Source organism: Hypanus sabinus, chromosome 3 (assembly GCF_030144855.1).
Source record: "Hypanus sabinus isolate sHypSab1 chromosome 3, sHypSab1.hap1, whole genome shotgun sequence".
NCBI classification, from domain to species: Eukaryota; Metazoa; Chordata; class Chondrichthyes; order Myliobatiformes; family Dasyatidae; genus Hypanus; species Hypanus sabinus.
Genome location: NC_082708.1, coordinates 114,583,316 through 114,601,296, shown reverse-complemented (window position 1 = coordinate 114,601,296; position 17,981 = coordinate 114,583,316). Strand labels below are relative to the sequence as shown.

General features: G+C 40.4%; 1 protein-coding gene across 8 annotated transcripts in view; it reads left to right on the top strand.

The window, feature by feature from the left end:
* LOC132391588 (E3 ubiquitin-protein ligase MARCHF8-like) overlaps window positions 1–17,981 on the top strand; it is a 534,862-nt gene that overhangs the window by 435,532 nt on the left and 81,349 nt on the right. For all 8 annotated transcript variants that reach the window (XM_059964968.1, XM_059964969.1, XM_059964967.1 and 5 more), the window contains one exon: window positions 1,408–1,458. In XM_059964968.1, coding sequence (XP_059820951.1) covers window positions 1,408–1,458 — 51 coding nt within the window. The remainder of the gene's footprint in view (window positions 1–1,407; window positions 1,459–17,981) is intronic.

Here is a 17,981-nt window from a genome sequence, read left to right as displayed (position 1 = left end):
GATTCCTGGAATTATGGAATCTGTAAAAAGAGATTTAAATTTCACTAGAATTTATCTAAAAGGTATTGAAAGGGTGATATCTTGGGGGGCTAGATGATACAGAATTGGGAAATACATCACCAATATAAAGAGATAACAATTCAGGATGAGTGACGAGAATGTTCTGTGCCCTACATGATTATGAATATTTGCAATTCACTCAGATAACCTTGTTTACAACTTATCTCCATGGTCACCTAAGTTTTACACTATCAGGGACACCCTCCCAGCTGCAACCTTCACTGTAAGCTTAGGCTTCTTTTGTCTCCTACCCAGTTCTGATGAAGGGCCTTCAGCCTGAGACAGAGCTCTGTGTTTTGTCTATGGCTCTGACCTGACCTGCAGCATAATCTGTTTTCATCTATTCAGTCAATTCCATCGCTGTTGTAATTTATTCAAAAACAACATTTTGATCTTTAGAAGTGTCAGCTGCTCTATTTAATAATAATAATAATAATAATAATAATAATCAGTACTTTATTGATCCTGTGTGGGAAATTATTTCATTATAGCAACAACATTTAAAAACACACTTAGCAGTGTGTAGATGTAACTAACAATGAAGTACAGAACAATAATATACACATTAATAATTTACCAATGTGCAATAATAATGTACGAAATAATAAAACAGAGGGCATTGTACTATGATGTGTGTTCTCCTGTTACACAGGGATGAAGTTGTATATGTTTATGGCATTTGGTAGGGAAGATTTTCTGTAACAACCCTTGTGACAGCAGAGCTGAATGAGTCTGTTCGAAAGGGTGCTCCGGTGCTTATTGAGTAGGTCATGGAGAGGGTGTGCTAGATTGTCAATATCAGTTTGTTTAGTGATCTCCTCTCCACCACCAACCCAAAAGAAAACAGGTTTTAGCCAAAAGATCCAGCCTTTTTGATGAGTTTATTTTGTATCACCGGCACCAATGCTACTTCCCAACGTAAAGCCGCAAAGATCTCCAACATCACACATTGAAGGATCTAGCTTCCTTAGAAAATAGAAGAAAGCTGAGCTTGTCTACGACATTGAATATCCATCACATTGTTTGTATTCAAGACTCAAATCACTAGCTTTTGGATGCACAAGTGTATTAAGCAAAATAGGAACTGGATGGGAAAATGGCTTTCAGACAGGCCGTGATATTAGTGAATGGTAAAGAAATTCAAAGGGCTAAATACCCACTCTTGTTCAGATTTCTTACATTCTGAAGTTTTTATGTTCAGGGATATCAAGATAATTGAAGATTGGTTCTCACCAATAAAGAAAATTGCTGTGATGCTACTGATTTTCCATGTTATGCCACAATAAATCTGAATTAGAATGGATGTGAGGATTAAACATAATACCTTATATTTTGTCCATTTTGCAGAATGACAAGTCTCCCAGACGCTCAACAAGTCGATCAAGTAACATATCAAAGGTAGGAACATACTTTAATTTCAAGAGAGATGCTTTACTTGATGATAAGGATATCTTTGTTAGTTCTTTGTGCAATGGACTGGATCTTGAGTTAGCGATTGGGAACTCCTTTATGAAGTGGACTGGATTTTACAGTCAGTACAGATCTCCTGCACCTACCTCTGACTTGTATGTCAACTCCACACTTACCCTGTAGGGATCTCCCACTGGACACCTTGTGATAAAAGCTCCATTCCCTTACATTTTATCCATTGTCACATTAGTCTCCATTGTAATGGAAAATTCCTCGTGCAATGTCAGACCTAGTTTAAATGGGATGAGCAGTTTACGTAGCATAAATCTCCACAAACTGGCAACCAGATGAGCCAATGTTGAAGTGTAATCATTGAATCCACAGTTCCCCAAACTCAGAAAAATCCAAACTCCCTTTATTTGTATGAAATCCTGGACTTCCTGGCGCTTATAAGGAAAATGTTGCAAAATTTCTTTAAAACGCTAGGCTAGCATTTGTAGTTAGTACAATGGATTGTGCTTAATTGGGACACACTGGGACCAGTACAGTTTGGCCCAATTTAGCCACTGCCCCAATTAGCTGAAGTTTCATGGAAATAGTTAAAAAGGTATTTTTTTAAAAAAGACAAACTACCATTTAACTGAGTAACAAATTATGTATTTAAATGAAATACAGAACAAATTTGAACACTAATAATACTACTGCAGTATGATAAAACTGTACTGGTTCCTAATAGTTATGGACAGAGGAATTCATCCAGTGTATGCTGCTGTGTATGGAGCGTCCACAAAGGGGGAGTGCCTCTAGTGAAGGGGCTGGTCATCTTCATTCTGGGGCAGCTCACTCAATCTTTGGTCCCCACCGGACACTCACCTCTCACTAGTACTCCCAAGTCTCTATCACCTCTGGTTTTTAAATTCTCTCCCCATGAGGTGAGTGCTTGCACTTAGACTGTCCATAATCTTGACAAAACTGTGGTATCAGTCTCAGACACCTATAGATCTGTCTTCATTGTCTTGAGATCTGGTTTATTAAATGTGATTGCCCTTTTATAATTATTTGAATTCAGTAAATAGCCTAATACCACACCCCTTCACCCACCCGCCATTTCAAGGTAATTTCATTTTCCTTGCTATTAATGTCAAGACCAACAAATGCTACATCATTCTTAATCCCAATTTTTCCCATCCCCTTTCCATAACGTTGATGTGACTGATGACTTTTCAAAATCTAAATAGTCTGGAACATCGGCTGAAATGCATTCTCTCTGTAGGTCATCAGGCTCAATGGACTTTGCAGATTCCATTCCAATAACTTGTCCGGTAACCCTCCTAATGTAACATTTATCACTCATTAGCTCACTAACCCGTTCAAAATACTTATTTAATCATTTATTTATTTAATGACTGTATTTTTTGATTTCTCACTTTAATTTTGCCTTTTTACTGTTGCCTTCTTTTTAGGTAGTTGTAGAAGTTCTTAAAATATTTCAAGATTTATTGTTATTTTCTTCCTCTCTCATTTGTTATTTTTTTCCTCAATCAACCTCTTGCTTTCTTGGCTAATTTTTGAAATCCTCACAATCATCAAGCTTTTGGTCACACTGACTAAGACTGAAAATCTTTTATTTCTCAGATTAGCCAGATTGGACTACTTTTGAAATGTGGTCCTTAAAGCAGTGTAGTGTAATTTCATCAAGGATTATCAATTGTGTCTTTAAACCTTCATGATTCCTAATCTTCCATCACGTCTTTTACTCTAATTTTCACCTCCTTAACCAGCATTCCACTAATTTGCACATTTGGTTTCATTTCAATGTAAGCCCCTATTTTATACTTAAATTTCAAAATGACTTTGACAGTGATCACATTATAATCGTCAAAGGAACCTTTAATGTTACAAATTAAACCCGTCTCATTATATAATAATAGCTCCAAAGTGACCTGTGCCTATCTGGTTCCTCCATTGCACAGATCACTTCAGCAATTAGGTTACCCACTCTATGAAGATTACCCATTCTTCATAAATATTTAATAATGGAATCAGTTATAAAGGGTAGTATTAAAACACAGATTAATAAGGAACATTGGGAAGGGATATGTCAAAGGTAGGTCATATCCGATGTGCTTTATTGAATCTTTTGCAATGACGATAAAGCTCGATGAGAACAGGTACTTAAATAGTCTACATGGATTTCAGCAAAATTTTTGATGATGTCAGACCCACTAGGTGCAGGTTGTATGTTAATTAGTGCTGTAAATTACTCCTGGTGTGAACGTGAGGGGTAAAATCTGGGAAGTGCTAATGGGAATGTGGAAAGAATTAAATGTAACTTATGTGGTATTGGTGTGAATGGGTGCTTGATTTTTGCAGCAGACTCTATTCCTGTGTTACAAATATTAACTGCAAAAGGTACAGAGCAGGTATATAGAGATGTTACCAGGACTGGAATATGGTAACCATGACAAAAGATTGGCTCAGATGGGGTTGTTTTCTCTCGATCTGAGGAGGTTATACAGAGATTCAACAGTAGGACATAAAGTTACAAGGGCCTTGTTAAGGACCTTTCCTTAGGTGGAGAGTCAGAAACCACACACCAATGAACATCGCAATTTGCAATTTGTTCAACTATAGTGATTCCGAGATCACTTTTGTCCTTATCCTGTATTTTGGTCTAATGCTTCCCTTTTTCCATTCTGCTTGTGTCTGAGAAACCATTCCCTATCATTTCAAATATACTGCCATCATTTGTGAAATAGTATACCCCTAATCACTGATCTAAAACATTATATTAATTTCTTTCCATAGATCATATTGGACCTACTACTACCAGTATTTTCTATTTTTATTACCAAGTCTGTCAACCCATGTAAAATACCACCCCATTTCCAACCTAGTTTTCCACACCAGATTCCTGTAGGGTCGTTAATAAGGCATGGAAGCCAGTCCTTTAGCCCATCTCATCCATGCCAACCCAAGGGGCTCACCAAGCTAGTCACATTTGCCCATGTTTGATCCATATTCCTCTAAATTTCTTCTACCCACATGCTTGACCAAATGCCTTTTAAATGGAGTTTTTGTACCTGCCTCGAGAACTTCCTCTGACACAATTCATATCACAGGCCCACTTCTCTCTGCATGAGAAGGCTGCTCCTCAGGTCCATTTTATATCACGAGCACCCTCTAGACTTTAGTTTTTAGTTCTGCTTCTCTGGGGAAAAAAAGAGCATATATTTTCACCTTTTCCGCAATCCTCGTGATTTTATAAGGTTACCCTTCACTCTTCCACATTCCAAGCAATAAAGTCCTAGCCTACTCAACCTCTCCATGTCGTGCAGTGTTCTAGCAGATCTTCGCTACAATGTTCCCATTTTAATGTTGTCTTTCCTCTATCAGGGCAACTGAAACTCACAGGATACTCCAAATATGACCTCAACAACACCTTGTGCAGCTGTAGCATAACATTGAAACTCTTGTACTCAATGCTTTATAGTGTCATTTGCTGTCTTTCCTACATAGAGGTACAACATTAACCACCCTGCAGTCTTCTGTGGCTAAAGATGAAGCAACTATAACTGTGAGGGCCTCCACAATTTCTTCTCTAACTTCCCACAAAGTCAGAGGTTGTACTTGGTCAGGCCCTGAAGTTTTATCCACCTTACTGAGATCCAAGGCCATCAATATCTCCTCTCTGGTAATTTATATGATTTTCAAACATCTTGCTACATGCTATTTTAAAGCAAGTAGAATTATGGTCAACAGGTCCAAAGAGTTCCCCAGCTGAGAGAAAGTCCAGTGATGCGTCCTTTCTACTGGTGCCTCTATATATTTATTAAGGAGACTTTTTGGGCACATTTAACAAACTCCACCTATCCAAGCTCTTCCCTATGTGTATCCCAGTAAGGGAAATTAAAATCTCCCATCAATACTACCTTATAATTCTTATAACCCATCTGCGATCTCTCAATACACCTGATCCTCTAAATCCCAATGACTATTGGGAGGCCTTTAATACCATCCCATCAAAGTTACCATCCTCTTCTTGTTTCTAAATTCTACCCACATAGCCTTACTGGATAATCCCCCAGGAATATCCTCTCTAGGCACAATTGTTTTGCCCTTCCTAAATCAATAAGGCCTTCTCTGTCACATTTGTAGTAGCATCAGTATCTGGGAACATTAATCTGCCAGTCTTGCCTTCATCTTAGCCATACGTCTGTTATGGCAAAAATATTCCAGTCTTCAGAGGCAATCCATGCTCTGAGTTCACCCATCTTGCCAGTTAAACCTCTTGCATTGAAATGCGTGTAGGTTAAATTGTAAAGTTCATTCCTCTCCCCTCACTATGCTCCTGGATGTCCCGGCGACTGAACTTGCTCTCAGCAGCTACAGTATTTTCCTCCAACTTCTCATTGGTCTCTCTGTTGCTCAATGTCTCTTTGCACCAGCTCCTCAGCCACTCATTCATCTGGTCGATCTTTCCATTCCTACTGTGATATTTTGTACATGAAGTTCAAACTAAAATAAGTTATTGACTATAATTCACTCAGCAGATTTTTATACTTGTGTGGTTTAGTAGTGTAATCCCTTTTAATTTTTGTTTACAGTATCTTCTTCAGGTACATTCTGAAGTGCACCCAATGGCCACTTAAAAGGTACCTCCTGTATCTAATCAAATGGCCACTGAGTGTGTGTTCGTGGTCTTGTACTGCTGTAGCCCATACACTTCAAGGCTTGGCATGCTGTAAATTCAAAGGTGCTCTTTGCATACCATTGTTGTATTGTATAGTTATTTGAGTTACTGCTGCCTTCCTATCAGCTTGAATTAGCCAGGCTATTCTCCTTGACCCTCTCTCATTAACAAGGTACTTTCATCAACTCATTGGATGTTCTTTTTGGTTTTTCACACCATTCTCTGTAAACTCTAGAACTTATTTTGCTTGAAAGTCCCAGGAGATCCAACAATTTCTGAAATGCTCAAACCACCCCATCTGGCACCAGCAATCATTCCAGACAAACCCACTTAGATCACCTTTCTTCCCCACAACTGATGTTTGGTCGGAACAACAAGTGAAGCTTTTGACCATACCTGTCTGCTTTTATGCATGGCATTTCTGCCACATGACTGGCTGATTAGATCTGTGCATTAATGAGCAGGTGTGCAGATGTACCTAATGCAGTGGTCACAGAATGTATATGTGTGTTTCAACTGGATATACCTGCTTTTGTTTGCAATCAGATTAAATTTTGCTCTCTATAACTATTCTGAAAGTTTGCATGCATCATCCATCATCTTTCAAAGCTCCAATTTCAGTCCTCAAGGAAAAATAAATTAATTGCTGTTGTAGTGTGTCTGCTACCAACTTTACAGTTCTTTTCCAAATTAAATCAGCAAGTCTCTAAAGTTGGCAGGTCCAAGTGCCAAACTCATTGTAAACCCGATTAGTCCAGGGCTGATTGAAATAAAATTACTGCACATAATGTTTTATCACACTTGGAAAATATCCCAAAGCACTTAGCTGAAAACGAATTACTGTTCAAATTCTAACTCTCTTGTAATGTATGTAAATATACTGTATCTGGATTTTTTGACATGGAAATATCCCTCCAACAGATATTTGGATTCTTACCATAAAAGCTATTAATAGACCATGCTGTGGTCATTTCAACATCCACTTAAATCAACAAGCAGAGTTTCAATTCAATACTATCCAAAAATAATAGAAATGCTCAAAATTCCATCAAATAGTTCAACATTAATATGTGTTGGAATATTCTGCAAAATGCAATTATGTAAATACTCAATCTTCAACAAAGTTCTCAAAATTGTTCTCTGGCCTCCATGCACAAGAAACAGTAATGGATGGGGATGCCTAGAAATGCATATGCAATGTCAACCAGCAGTGTAAAAGTACAAAATTCCTTTGCATATCTTTCTTTGGGAACGGATGGTAGAATAAGGTCTGGTCAATATTAGTGATCTTAAAAGGATTGGATTTTTGGAAGCTGAGAAGTATAACACTTTGAAATGGGTGCAGATAGACTAATTTTGCGTTCAAATATAATATTTTGTTGTGGGTCTCCTTTGGTCTCATCACTTTATGCCAACTTAACTGTAACACTAACCATTTTTCTTTTGTAGCGATCATTCTGACCCACTTTTCCCTCTCAGTTCCAGTCTTTGAGATCCTGATTTCCTAGCCTCTGCCCTACTCCATGAATCCTCTTCCTGGGTCTCTCTCCAGACTGAATTCTCAGAATCCTGTAATCTGACATGTACCAGAGTTCTTCCCACTCTCCCCATCACTGCAGATTAAGTGATGAAGAACTTCCATCTTCATCGGGCTCTGTGCATAAAACATGTCAATAGTTTAGCATTATTTTCCCAGGGCAGAAGAATTTCTAGGATAAAAGTGAGTTGTACTTTTGAAATATCAATTTGGCTTGTTAGTTGAAAATGCTTCTTTCCTACAGGTATTCTCATTTTTCTGAGGATTCTGCCAGTCCTCTGCTGAGAACACAACAGGAACTAGAGATAGACTATTGAAGTTCAGGCTCAGGTGCATGACCTCATTTCAATGTTATGACCTTCAAATGAATCAACTTGAGAGCTTTATATTAATTCACAGATACAAATGTCAGCTCTTTCAGACTTCATATAGATTCTACTGTGCAATATTAAGGTTCTATTTTTCAGTCTTACTCAAGTCCTGTTGACCTTTCAGAAGTTTAATATTGCTATCTTCATTTCTCATAAATAATATACTGTAGCTCTCTTAATTACAGTTGAAACCCTATTGTATCTGTTCTCCTTCTCTAATCATAATATTCAAAAAAGGCATTTCAGAATTGTCAGTTGGAAAAGATTATTTCCCATTGGATTCCCAGCTTTCTTTTTGTGTGAATGTTTGTTTGCATTAACTTAATCACATAATTAACAGTCAATAACTTGAGTCATATTTTTCAGTATTTAAGCACTGCTGAAGTGATTTTTACCCATGTTTGATAACATTAGGGGTCTTGCCTGGCAATAGGATCCATTGGGATCAGTCTCACAAGGCCTTTCGATTTTCCAATGTTGGTCCAACTCATCAATGTGCAGATGAGGTTTTGTGCTGACAACAATGATGAAGGAAAATTACCCCTTTCATTTAAAACCTAGTTACATGACTGAGGTAAGCCCTGTGCCTTATTAATTAAATGGGGGGATAACTTCTTTTCCTTGGTTTCTGCTGTCAGTCCTTCCAACTCCCAGGTCCAATACTCTTGTTCAATTTCCATCTGGAGCCCCATTCTTTGATATAACTGAGAGTATTACAAGCTTTCCTTTCCTCCTGCCTAAATTTACCCATGAAACAAGTGAATTAAAGTGGAATATAATTCAAATCGTTGTCAGAGTCAACGTGACACAAAGATGGTGGCATGCGGCTACACCTGCTCCCAATAATGGTGCTAGCTTTAAATTCTTAGATAGTCTTTCTAAGTTTCTAGTCAGGGATTTCCGCGATTGCAGCACCACTGAGCTCTTAGATAAAGTTACATGTTATCTGGAGGCAGCAAAGTTAATAGCGACGCCCAGTGGAATATGGATTCTATAGACACCAGACTCAGCAACAGGGAACTGGCCTAGGAAGAGGCAGACACAGGTGGTGTGAAAGGAAGCAGAAACATGTCAAGAGAGCTAGGGTGCTAGCAAGGTTGAGAGCTAACCCCAGCAGTACTATCACTTTTCCTGGCCAGTGCCCACTAGCTAGATAATTAAAATAGACTGACTGAGACTGAGATGGAATGCACAGAAAGAGGTAAGAAACTGCTGTGTTCCGCTTTTAACCGAAACATGGCTAAACAGCAACGTGGCCGACTCAGCATCTCAACTTGATGGGACGAATCTGTTCTGCACAGACAGAAACTCCCTTTTGGGGAAATTGAAAGGAGGTGAAATCTGGGTGTACACGAGGAAATCTGCAGATGCTGGAAATTCAAGCAATGCACACAAAGTGCTGGTGCAACGCAACTGGCCAGGCAGCATCTATAGGAAGAAGCAATGTCGATGTTCTGGGCCTCAAGTTCATCTCATGGCTCAACCAGAAGCCCTGGCTGAACGCAGGGGTGCGCTCCCTACTAAAAACCCAGAATACTGATTTAAATTCTGATGACAGAACAGCTCTCAGAGCAGACAAGAAAAACCTCATCTTCGGCATCGGGAGGGCAAAGACCGCCTGTGCACCAAAAATTCAGCAACACTGGTCTGATTGAAATCCCTGGCATATCTGGCTGGGCATCAAGAACACTGTTGACCACATAAGGGAAAACAGTATCGATTGCACCAGTGATCGCTCCCTCCCTGATGCTCTAAACAACTTTTGTGCACACTTCGAGGCTTGCAACAGAACCTATGCAAAAGCTACCCTCTTCCCCAATTGAGCAGCCACTGCCTATAACAGCAGCAGACGTGAGAAGGACTCTGCAGAGAGTCAACCCCAGTATGTCTGCCAGACCCAGGTCAAGTACTCAGGGAGTGTTCAATGACATGACCATACACATGGTTAGCACTTCACTCATCTAGACCGTTGTCTCTACATGACACAATCATCCATGTACTAAACAACTCTGCAGCTTCAGAACTAAATGAATATCACACAGTGGCACTGTTGCCAATCATCATGAAGTGCATTGAACAGCTAATAGTGGCACATATCAAAAACTCCATTTCTGCCACATTGGACACTCGCCAATATGCTTACAGGCAGAACCACTCCACAACAGATAGTATCTGTCATGCACATGACCCTGACACATGTGAAAATCAGACCTCAGATAGTCCTTTTAGAACTGAGATGCAGAGAAATTACTTTAGCCAGAGGGTGGTAAATTGGTGGAACTTGTTGCCATGAGCAGCTGTGGAGGTCAAGTCATTGGATGTATTTAAGGCAGAGTCAGATCGGTCCTTGATTACCAGGGCATCAAAGGGTATGGAGTGGAAGTGCCTCCCTTCCCATCATCCTTAACACAGGTGTCCCCCAGGGCTCTGTGCTGAGCTATTGCTATACACTCTGCTCACACATCCAAGCAATCATATCATCAAGTTCGCCAGTGACATAACAGTGGTAAGGCTCATCTCTAACAATGATGAGACAGCATAAGAGAGGAGGTGGAAGAGCTCGAGGTCTGGTGCCAAGCAAATAACCGCTTCCTTAATGTCAATAAGACAAAGGAGATGGTCAACGACTTCTGAGGAACTCATACCGCTCACACCCTCTTTTGCATCAATGGCGCAGCAGTGGAAGCTGGGGTGTTGTGGATAGTCTAGAGGATTGTCAGCGGTTACAGCAACATCAACAAGAGGAAGAACTGGGCTGAGAAGTGTCAGATGGCGCTCAAGCCAGATAAGTGTGAAGTGGTTTATTTCGATAGGTCAAATTTGAAGACACAATATATGGTAAGACTCTTGGTGGTGTGGAGAATCAGCAAGATCTTGGGGTCTGTGTCCATCAGACACTCAAAGCTGCTGTGCAGTTTGACGGTGGTGTTAACAAGGCGTATGGTGTGTTGGCCTTCATCAACCATGGGATTATGTTAAAGAGCCATGAGGTAATGTTAGAGCAATATAAGACCTTGGTCAGACCTCACTTGGAGTACTGTGTTCAGTTCTGGTCACCTCACTACAAGAAGGATGTGGATACTATTGAGAGAGTGCAGAGGAGATTTACAAGGATGTTGCCTGGATTGGGAAACATGCCTTATGAGAATAGGTTGTGTGAACTTGGCCTTTTCTCCGAGGAGCGATGGAGGATGAGAGGTGATCCGATAGAGGTGTATAAGATGATGAGAGGCATTGATTGTATGGCTAACCAGGGGCTCTTTCCCTGGGCTGAAATGGTTAACATGAGGGGACATACTTTTAAGGTGCTTGGAAATAGGTACAAGGGAGATGTCAGAGGTAAGTTTTTCACACAGAGTGTGGTGGGTGCGTGGAGGCAGATACAATAGAGTCTTTTAAGAGTCTCTTAGATAGATATATGGAGCTTAGGTAAGGCTGTGTTGTAGGGAAATTCTAGGCAGTTTCTAGAGTAGGTTACATGGTTGGCACAACATTGTGGACCAAAGGGCCTGTAATGTGCTGCAGATTTCTATGTTTCTTTGCATATTTCCTGGCAGTGCACATCACACACAATCTTTTATGGTCCCAGAACACATTCCGCACAGTCAGGAAATCTTACCAACTACTCTGCTTTCTCGGGAAGCGGATCCACACTCATGTCATTCTACAGATTACAGTAGAGAGCATCCTAACACACTGCGTCAATGCTTGGTACGGAAACGGCACTGCGGCAGACAGGAAGATTCGACAACACATAGATAAAACTACCCAGCGCATGATGGGCACCAGCCTACCCACCATCAAGGACATACACACAGAAGGATGCCAGAAAAGGGCCAGTAACTTCATAAATGATCCCACCCACCCTGCTCATGGGCTGCTTGTCCCACTTCCACCAGGGAGGAGGCTGCATAGCTGCTACGCCCGGACCACCAGACTCAGAAACAGTTACTCTCCCCAAGCAGAAAGGCTGATCAATATTTCCACCCACTAACTCCACCATTACTTCATTGTTTCCAGTTAGTCATCTTACATACGGCTTAGCACCACTTTCTGGATACAATTGATCTATGTTCTGTATTTATTGAGAGCTTTTTATCATCATCACTGTGTTCTTTATCTTTTGTGTTTCAATGGTGATGCACGGGATCCAGAGTGACAATGAGACCTGCGACCTGCTGAGGGCCAGATCAGAGGCGTTCAAGTCTGGTGACCAAGGAGTTACAAGAGGTCCAGCCACAGTCTCCAGAAAGCCAACTCACGGGCAAAGTGGTAATTCTGGACTAAACTTGGATGCTCAATGGTTGTGGCAGGGCTTGAATAATATCGCCTCTTATAAAGTGAAATCAAGTGGTATAGATGACAAGGCTTCACTTCCAGGTGAGCTCAATGCCTTCTGTGCCCACTTTGACCATCAAAACATGGAGAAACCATCTGGAAATGCCACAGCCCTCGATGATCTTGTGATTTCAGTCTCTGAGTTCTATGTGCAAGCAGCCTTCAAGAGGGTGAACCCAAGGGGATCATCTGGCCGAGGTGGGGTACGTTAAGTACTAAAATCCAGAGCTGATCAACTAACTAGTGTGTCACCGAGATCATTAACCTCCAGCTTCTGCAGTCTGGGGTACCCACTTGTTTCAAGCAGACTTGAATTTTACCAGTGCCAAAGAAAGACAGAGTAACCTCCCTCGATGACTATCATGAAGGAGCACTTACATCCACGGTGATGAAGTACCTTGAGAGGTTGGTGATGAAAGATATCAACTCCTGCCTGAGGAGTGACTTGTATCCACCTCCAATTTGCCTACCGAAGGAACAATCCACAGCAGATGCCATCTCATTGGCTCTTCACTCAATCTGGAACAGCAAAGATGCAGACATCAGGATACTCTTTATCAACTACAGCTCAGCATTCAATCCTATCATCCCCTCAGAATTAATTAATAAGCTTGAAGACCTTGGCATCAATACGTCCTTATGCAATTGAATTTCAATTAACTCACTTGCAGATCATAGTCAGTTCGGATTGGCAACAACATCTCCCCCACTATCACCATCAGCACAGCTGCACCACAAGTCTATTTGCTTAGCCCCCCACTCTACTTGCTTTATGGCTGTGGTTCAGCACAGCTGTAATCTCATATTCAAAATTGCTGAGAGCAAATGTTGTAGGCCAAATCAAAGATGGTGGCGAATCAGCTTATAAGAGGGAGATTGAAAATCTGGCTGAGTGGTGCCATAAAAACAACCTCTTACTCAAAGTCAGTAAGACCAAAGGAGCTGATTATTGACCTCAGGGAGAGCAAACCAGAGATCCATGAGCCAGTCTTCATCAAAAGATCAAAGGTGGAGAGGGTCAGCAATTTTAAATTGCTCGGTGTTATTACTTTGGAGGACCTATCTTGGACCGAGCACGTAAGTACAATTACGCAGAAAGCACAGCATCGCCTCTATTTCCTTAGGGAATTGTGAAGATTCGGTATGACATCTAAAACTTTGACAAACTTCTATTGTTGTGTGGTGGAGAGTATATTGACAGGTTGCATCACAGCCTGGTATGGAAACACGAATGTCCTTGAATAGAAACTCATACAAAAAGTAGTGAATACAGCCCAGTCCATCACGGGTAAAGCCCTCCCCTCCATTGAGACCATCTACAAGAAGCATTGTTGCAGGAAAGCAGCATCCATCACCAGGGACGCTCAACTCCCAGGACATGCTCTCTTCTCATTGCTGCAATGAGGAAGAAGTTTCAGTACTCACACCACCAAGTTCAGCACAGTTATTATCCCTCAACCATCAGGCTCTTGAACCAAAGAGCGTAACTTCACTCAACTTCGCTTGCCCCATCACTGAACGGTTCCCACAAAATATGGACTCACTTTCAAGGACTTTTCATCTCATGTTCTTGATGGTTATTTCTTATTTATCAGAATCAGAATCAGGTTTATTATCACTGGCATGTGATGTGAAATTTGTTAACTTAGCAGCAGCAATTCAATGCAATACATAATCTAGCAGAGAGAGAGAGAGAAAAAAGAAATAAATAAATAAAATAAAACATAATAAATAAGCAAGTAAATCAATTACCTATATTGAATAGATTTTTTTTTAAATGTGCAAAAACAGAAATACTGTATATTAAAAAAGTGAGGTGATGTCCAAAGCTTCAAAGTCCATTCAGGAATCGGATGGCAGAGGGGAAGAAGCTGTTCCTGAATCACTGAGTGTGTGCCTTCGGGCTTCTGTACCTCCTACCTGATGGTAACAGTGAGAAAAGGGCATGCCCTCGGTGCAGGAGGTCATCAATATTGGACGATGCCTTTCTGAAGCACCACTCCCTAAAGCTGTCCTGCGTACTTTGTTGGCTAGTACCCAAGATGGAGCTGACTAGATATACAACCTTCTGCAACTTCTTTCAGTCCTGTGCAGTAGCCCCTCCATACCAGACAATGATGCAGCCTGTCAGAATGATCTCCATGATACAACTATAGAAGCTTTTGAGTGTATTTGTTGACGTGCCAAGTCTCTTCAAACTCCTAATAAGATATAGTTGCTGTCCTGCCTTCTTTATGACTACATCAATATGTTGGAACCAGATTAGATCCTCAAAGATCTTGATGCCCAGGAACTTGAAACTGCTCACTCTCTCCACTTCTGCTCCTATGAAGATTGGTATGTGTTCCTTCATCTTCTTACCCTTCCTGAAGTCCACAATCAGCTCTTTCGTCTTACTGACGTTGAGTGCCAGGTTGTTGCTGTGGTACCACTCCACTAGCTGGCATATCTCACTCCTGTACACCCTCTCGTCACCACCGGAGATTCTACCAACAATGGTTGTATCGTCAGCAGATTTGTAGATGGTATTTGAGCTATGCCTACCCACACAGTCATGTGTATACAGAGAGTAGAGCAGAAGGTTAAACACTCACCCCTGAGGTGTGCCAGTGTTGATCGTCAGCACGGAGGATATGTTATCACCAATCCGCACAGACTGTGGTCTTCCAGTTAGGAAGTCGAGGATCCAATTGCAGATGGAGGTGCAGAGGCCCAGGTTCTGCAACTTCTCAATCAGGATTGTGGTAATGATGGTATTAAATGATGAGCTATAGTCGATGAACAGCATCCTGATGTAGGTGTTTGTGTTGTCTAGGTGATCTAAAGTCATGTGGAGAGCCATTGAGATTGCGTCTCCTTTTGACCTATTGTGGCAAGGGGCAAATTGCAATGGGTCCAGGTCCTTGCTGAGGCAGGAGTTCAGTCTAGTCATGACCAACCTCTCAAAGTATTTCATCACTGTTGATCTGGGTGCTACCGGGCGATAGTCGTTAGAGCAGAGTATAATTGTTGCCTTTTTGAAGCAGGTGGGAACTTCTGCCAATAGCAGTGAGAGGGTTATTATTATTATTTCTTTCCTTATATATTTATACAGTTTGTTCTCTTTTGCACACTGGGTGAACACCCAAGTTGGTGCAGTCTTTCATTGATTCTGTTATGGATTTATTGAATATGCCAACAAGAAAATGAATCTCAGGGTTGTATATTGTGACATATATGTACCTTGACAATAAAATTTACTTTGAACTTCGAACTTTGAAATGTCATTAAACAAGCTGGCCTTTTATTGAGGATGCAGCTAATGCACTCGCTGCTGTGAAGTAACTGACTGTGCCACAGCAGAGGAGATGACAATCAAGAAGCCAGTTCTGATGCAATTTCCATCTATATGAAATCCACAGTATGTGAAACTGATTTGATGAAAATGTTACATGTTTGAGCTTACAACAGTTACAACTTAATGAGAATTTATAATTTAACAGCTATTCTTGTCCGCAGTTTCCTTAGAATGGAAGCTAAGTATCGATGGTGATTTCAGAAAGCTCATTTGTTACTTCTAGATTAAGATTAGATTATAGTAAATTAGCTTTGATTGTCACACTTACATCGAATCAGAGTGGATTATGCTGGGCAGTACACAAGTGTCACCAAGCTTGTGACACAAACGTAGCATGTCCACAGCTCACTAGTGCTAACCTGTATGCTTTTGGACTGCGGGAGGAAACCGGACCATCTGGAGGAAGCACCACTCAGTGACAGGGGAGAATCTACAAACTCCTTGCGTCAGACAGCAGTGGGAACTGAACCCTAGTCCTACAACTGTGAAATGCTAACATCTACATCACCATCCCGCACTACAAAGCAGTGTGAAATAATGAAAAAAATCAAAAAGAGTGAAGGACAGAAGTAACGTTCCCGAGTTATGATATATTGTCACACACAGGAGTGCATGTACTGTAAGCACAGGTACTGTGAAAAGCTTCCTTGCAGCAGTATCACAGGTGAGGTATTGTACAAATAGCATTCACAAGAAAACTATAAGCATAACTCTTGTACGGTTTTTTATTCAAGAAAGAAGGCAATTACAGCACAAAGAATACAAACTCAATTTTAGTTGCAAAGTGATCAAAGTGGTCATGGTGTGGCTAAACTCCAGTCATTAAGGTTATACCAGCCGAATCGAGCTGAATGATTTAAGGGAGGTAGCTGTTCTTGAACCTGGTTGTGTGGGACTTCAGGTTTCTGTACCTCTTGTCCAAGGCCAGCTGCAAAAAGATGGCATGGCCCGGATGGTGGTCCTTCCTGAGAGGCCAGCTCAGAACAAATTTATGCATGAGTGTATGCAAGCAAAAATATTAACCTTTCCACCAAAGCTACATCTTGTGAATAAATATAAAAAAACTGATGATATTAAGACCTTATCTCAGGCCCTGGTAGGACAACGTTCGTTAGTTTCTTACAGTTTACAATTTATGATCAAAGTTGCATCTTCTAATGACTGTCAATAATTTGTCAAATCCTATTAGTCTAAATTTTGCTTGATAAATCCTTATGGAATCTAATTGAACACTTTCTGGGCAACTTTGTAATATTTATGACTTCCTTCCATTTAAAAAAATCATTAAAAATGACTCTGGTCCCAAATCCTTTATTGATGCACTTCGACTATTTCTAATTATTCCTGGTATTCAGCCACCCTATCCTCAATCATGAAGTCTGTAGATCATAAGACCATAAGATATAGGAGCAGAATGAGGCCATTTGGCCTCTAGAGCCTGTGCTGCCATTTCATCATGACTGATCTATTTCCCACTCAAAACATACCTCCAGTCTTTTCCCTGTATCCCTTCATGCTCTGACTAATCAAGAATCTATCAACCTCTGCCTTAAATATACCCAACGACTTGGCCTCCACAACCCCTGCCTGTGGGAACACATTCCACAGATAAATGCAAATATCGTTGTATAACCCATGTTTCACTAACAGAACAACTTTTTTACCATAGTCTCTCCCACCTTTCTTAAATAAAGTTACATTTGTTATTTACTCAAGAAAAGTATTTTAAAGCCACAGTATAACCTTTATAAGCATTCTATTTTATCTGAATCAATGCACATCTGTCAAAGAAAATCAGTAGTTATATCTTATTCCTGTTTTCTCTCAAGGGCCTCCATTTATTTTATTGAATGCTGCATACTCTATGAAATATAGAAGTAGGAACAGTAGGAGAGTTTATTCAGCAGTACTGCAATAATGTGACATTAACCTAACCTACAGTCCATCAATGCATGTATTATTTAAAGGTAATAAAACCTCTTTTCAGAAAGTAGTTATCTTCATTTAGACTTACTGTACAGTTAAATCTATCATAGCATGGGTGTAAAAATGGCTTCTGATTGTAATATTTGTATGTTCCTTCATAGTCTGTGGATAGTGATCAAATTTTGTAATTCTCATCTTCAAAGGAGACAAGATTGAAAGTACATTTTCACCTGCTATAATGATGTGAGCACATAATATTTCTCAATGTTTTAATACCTCTAGGGTATTGTCATAGCAAGAAATATTAGA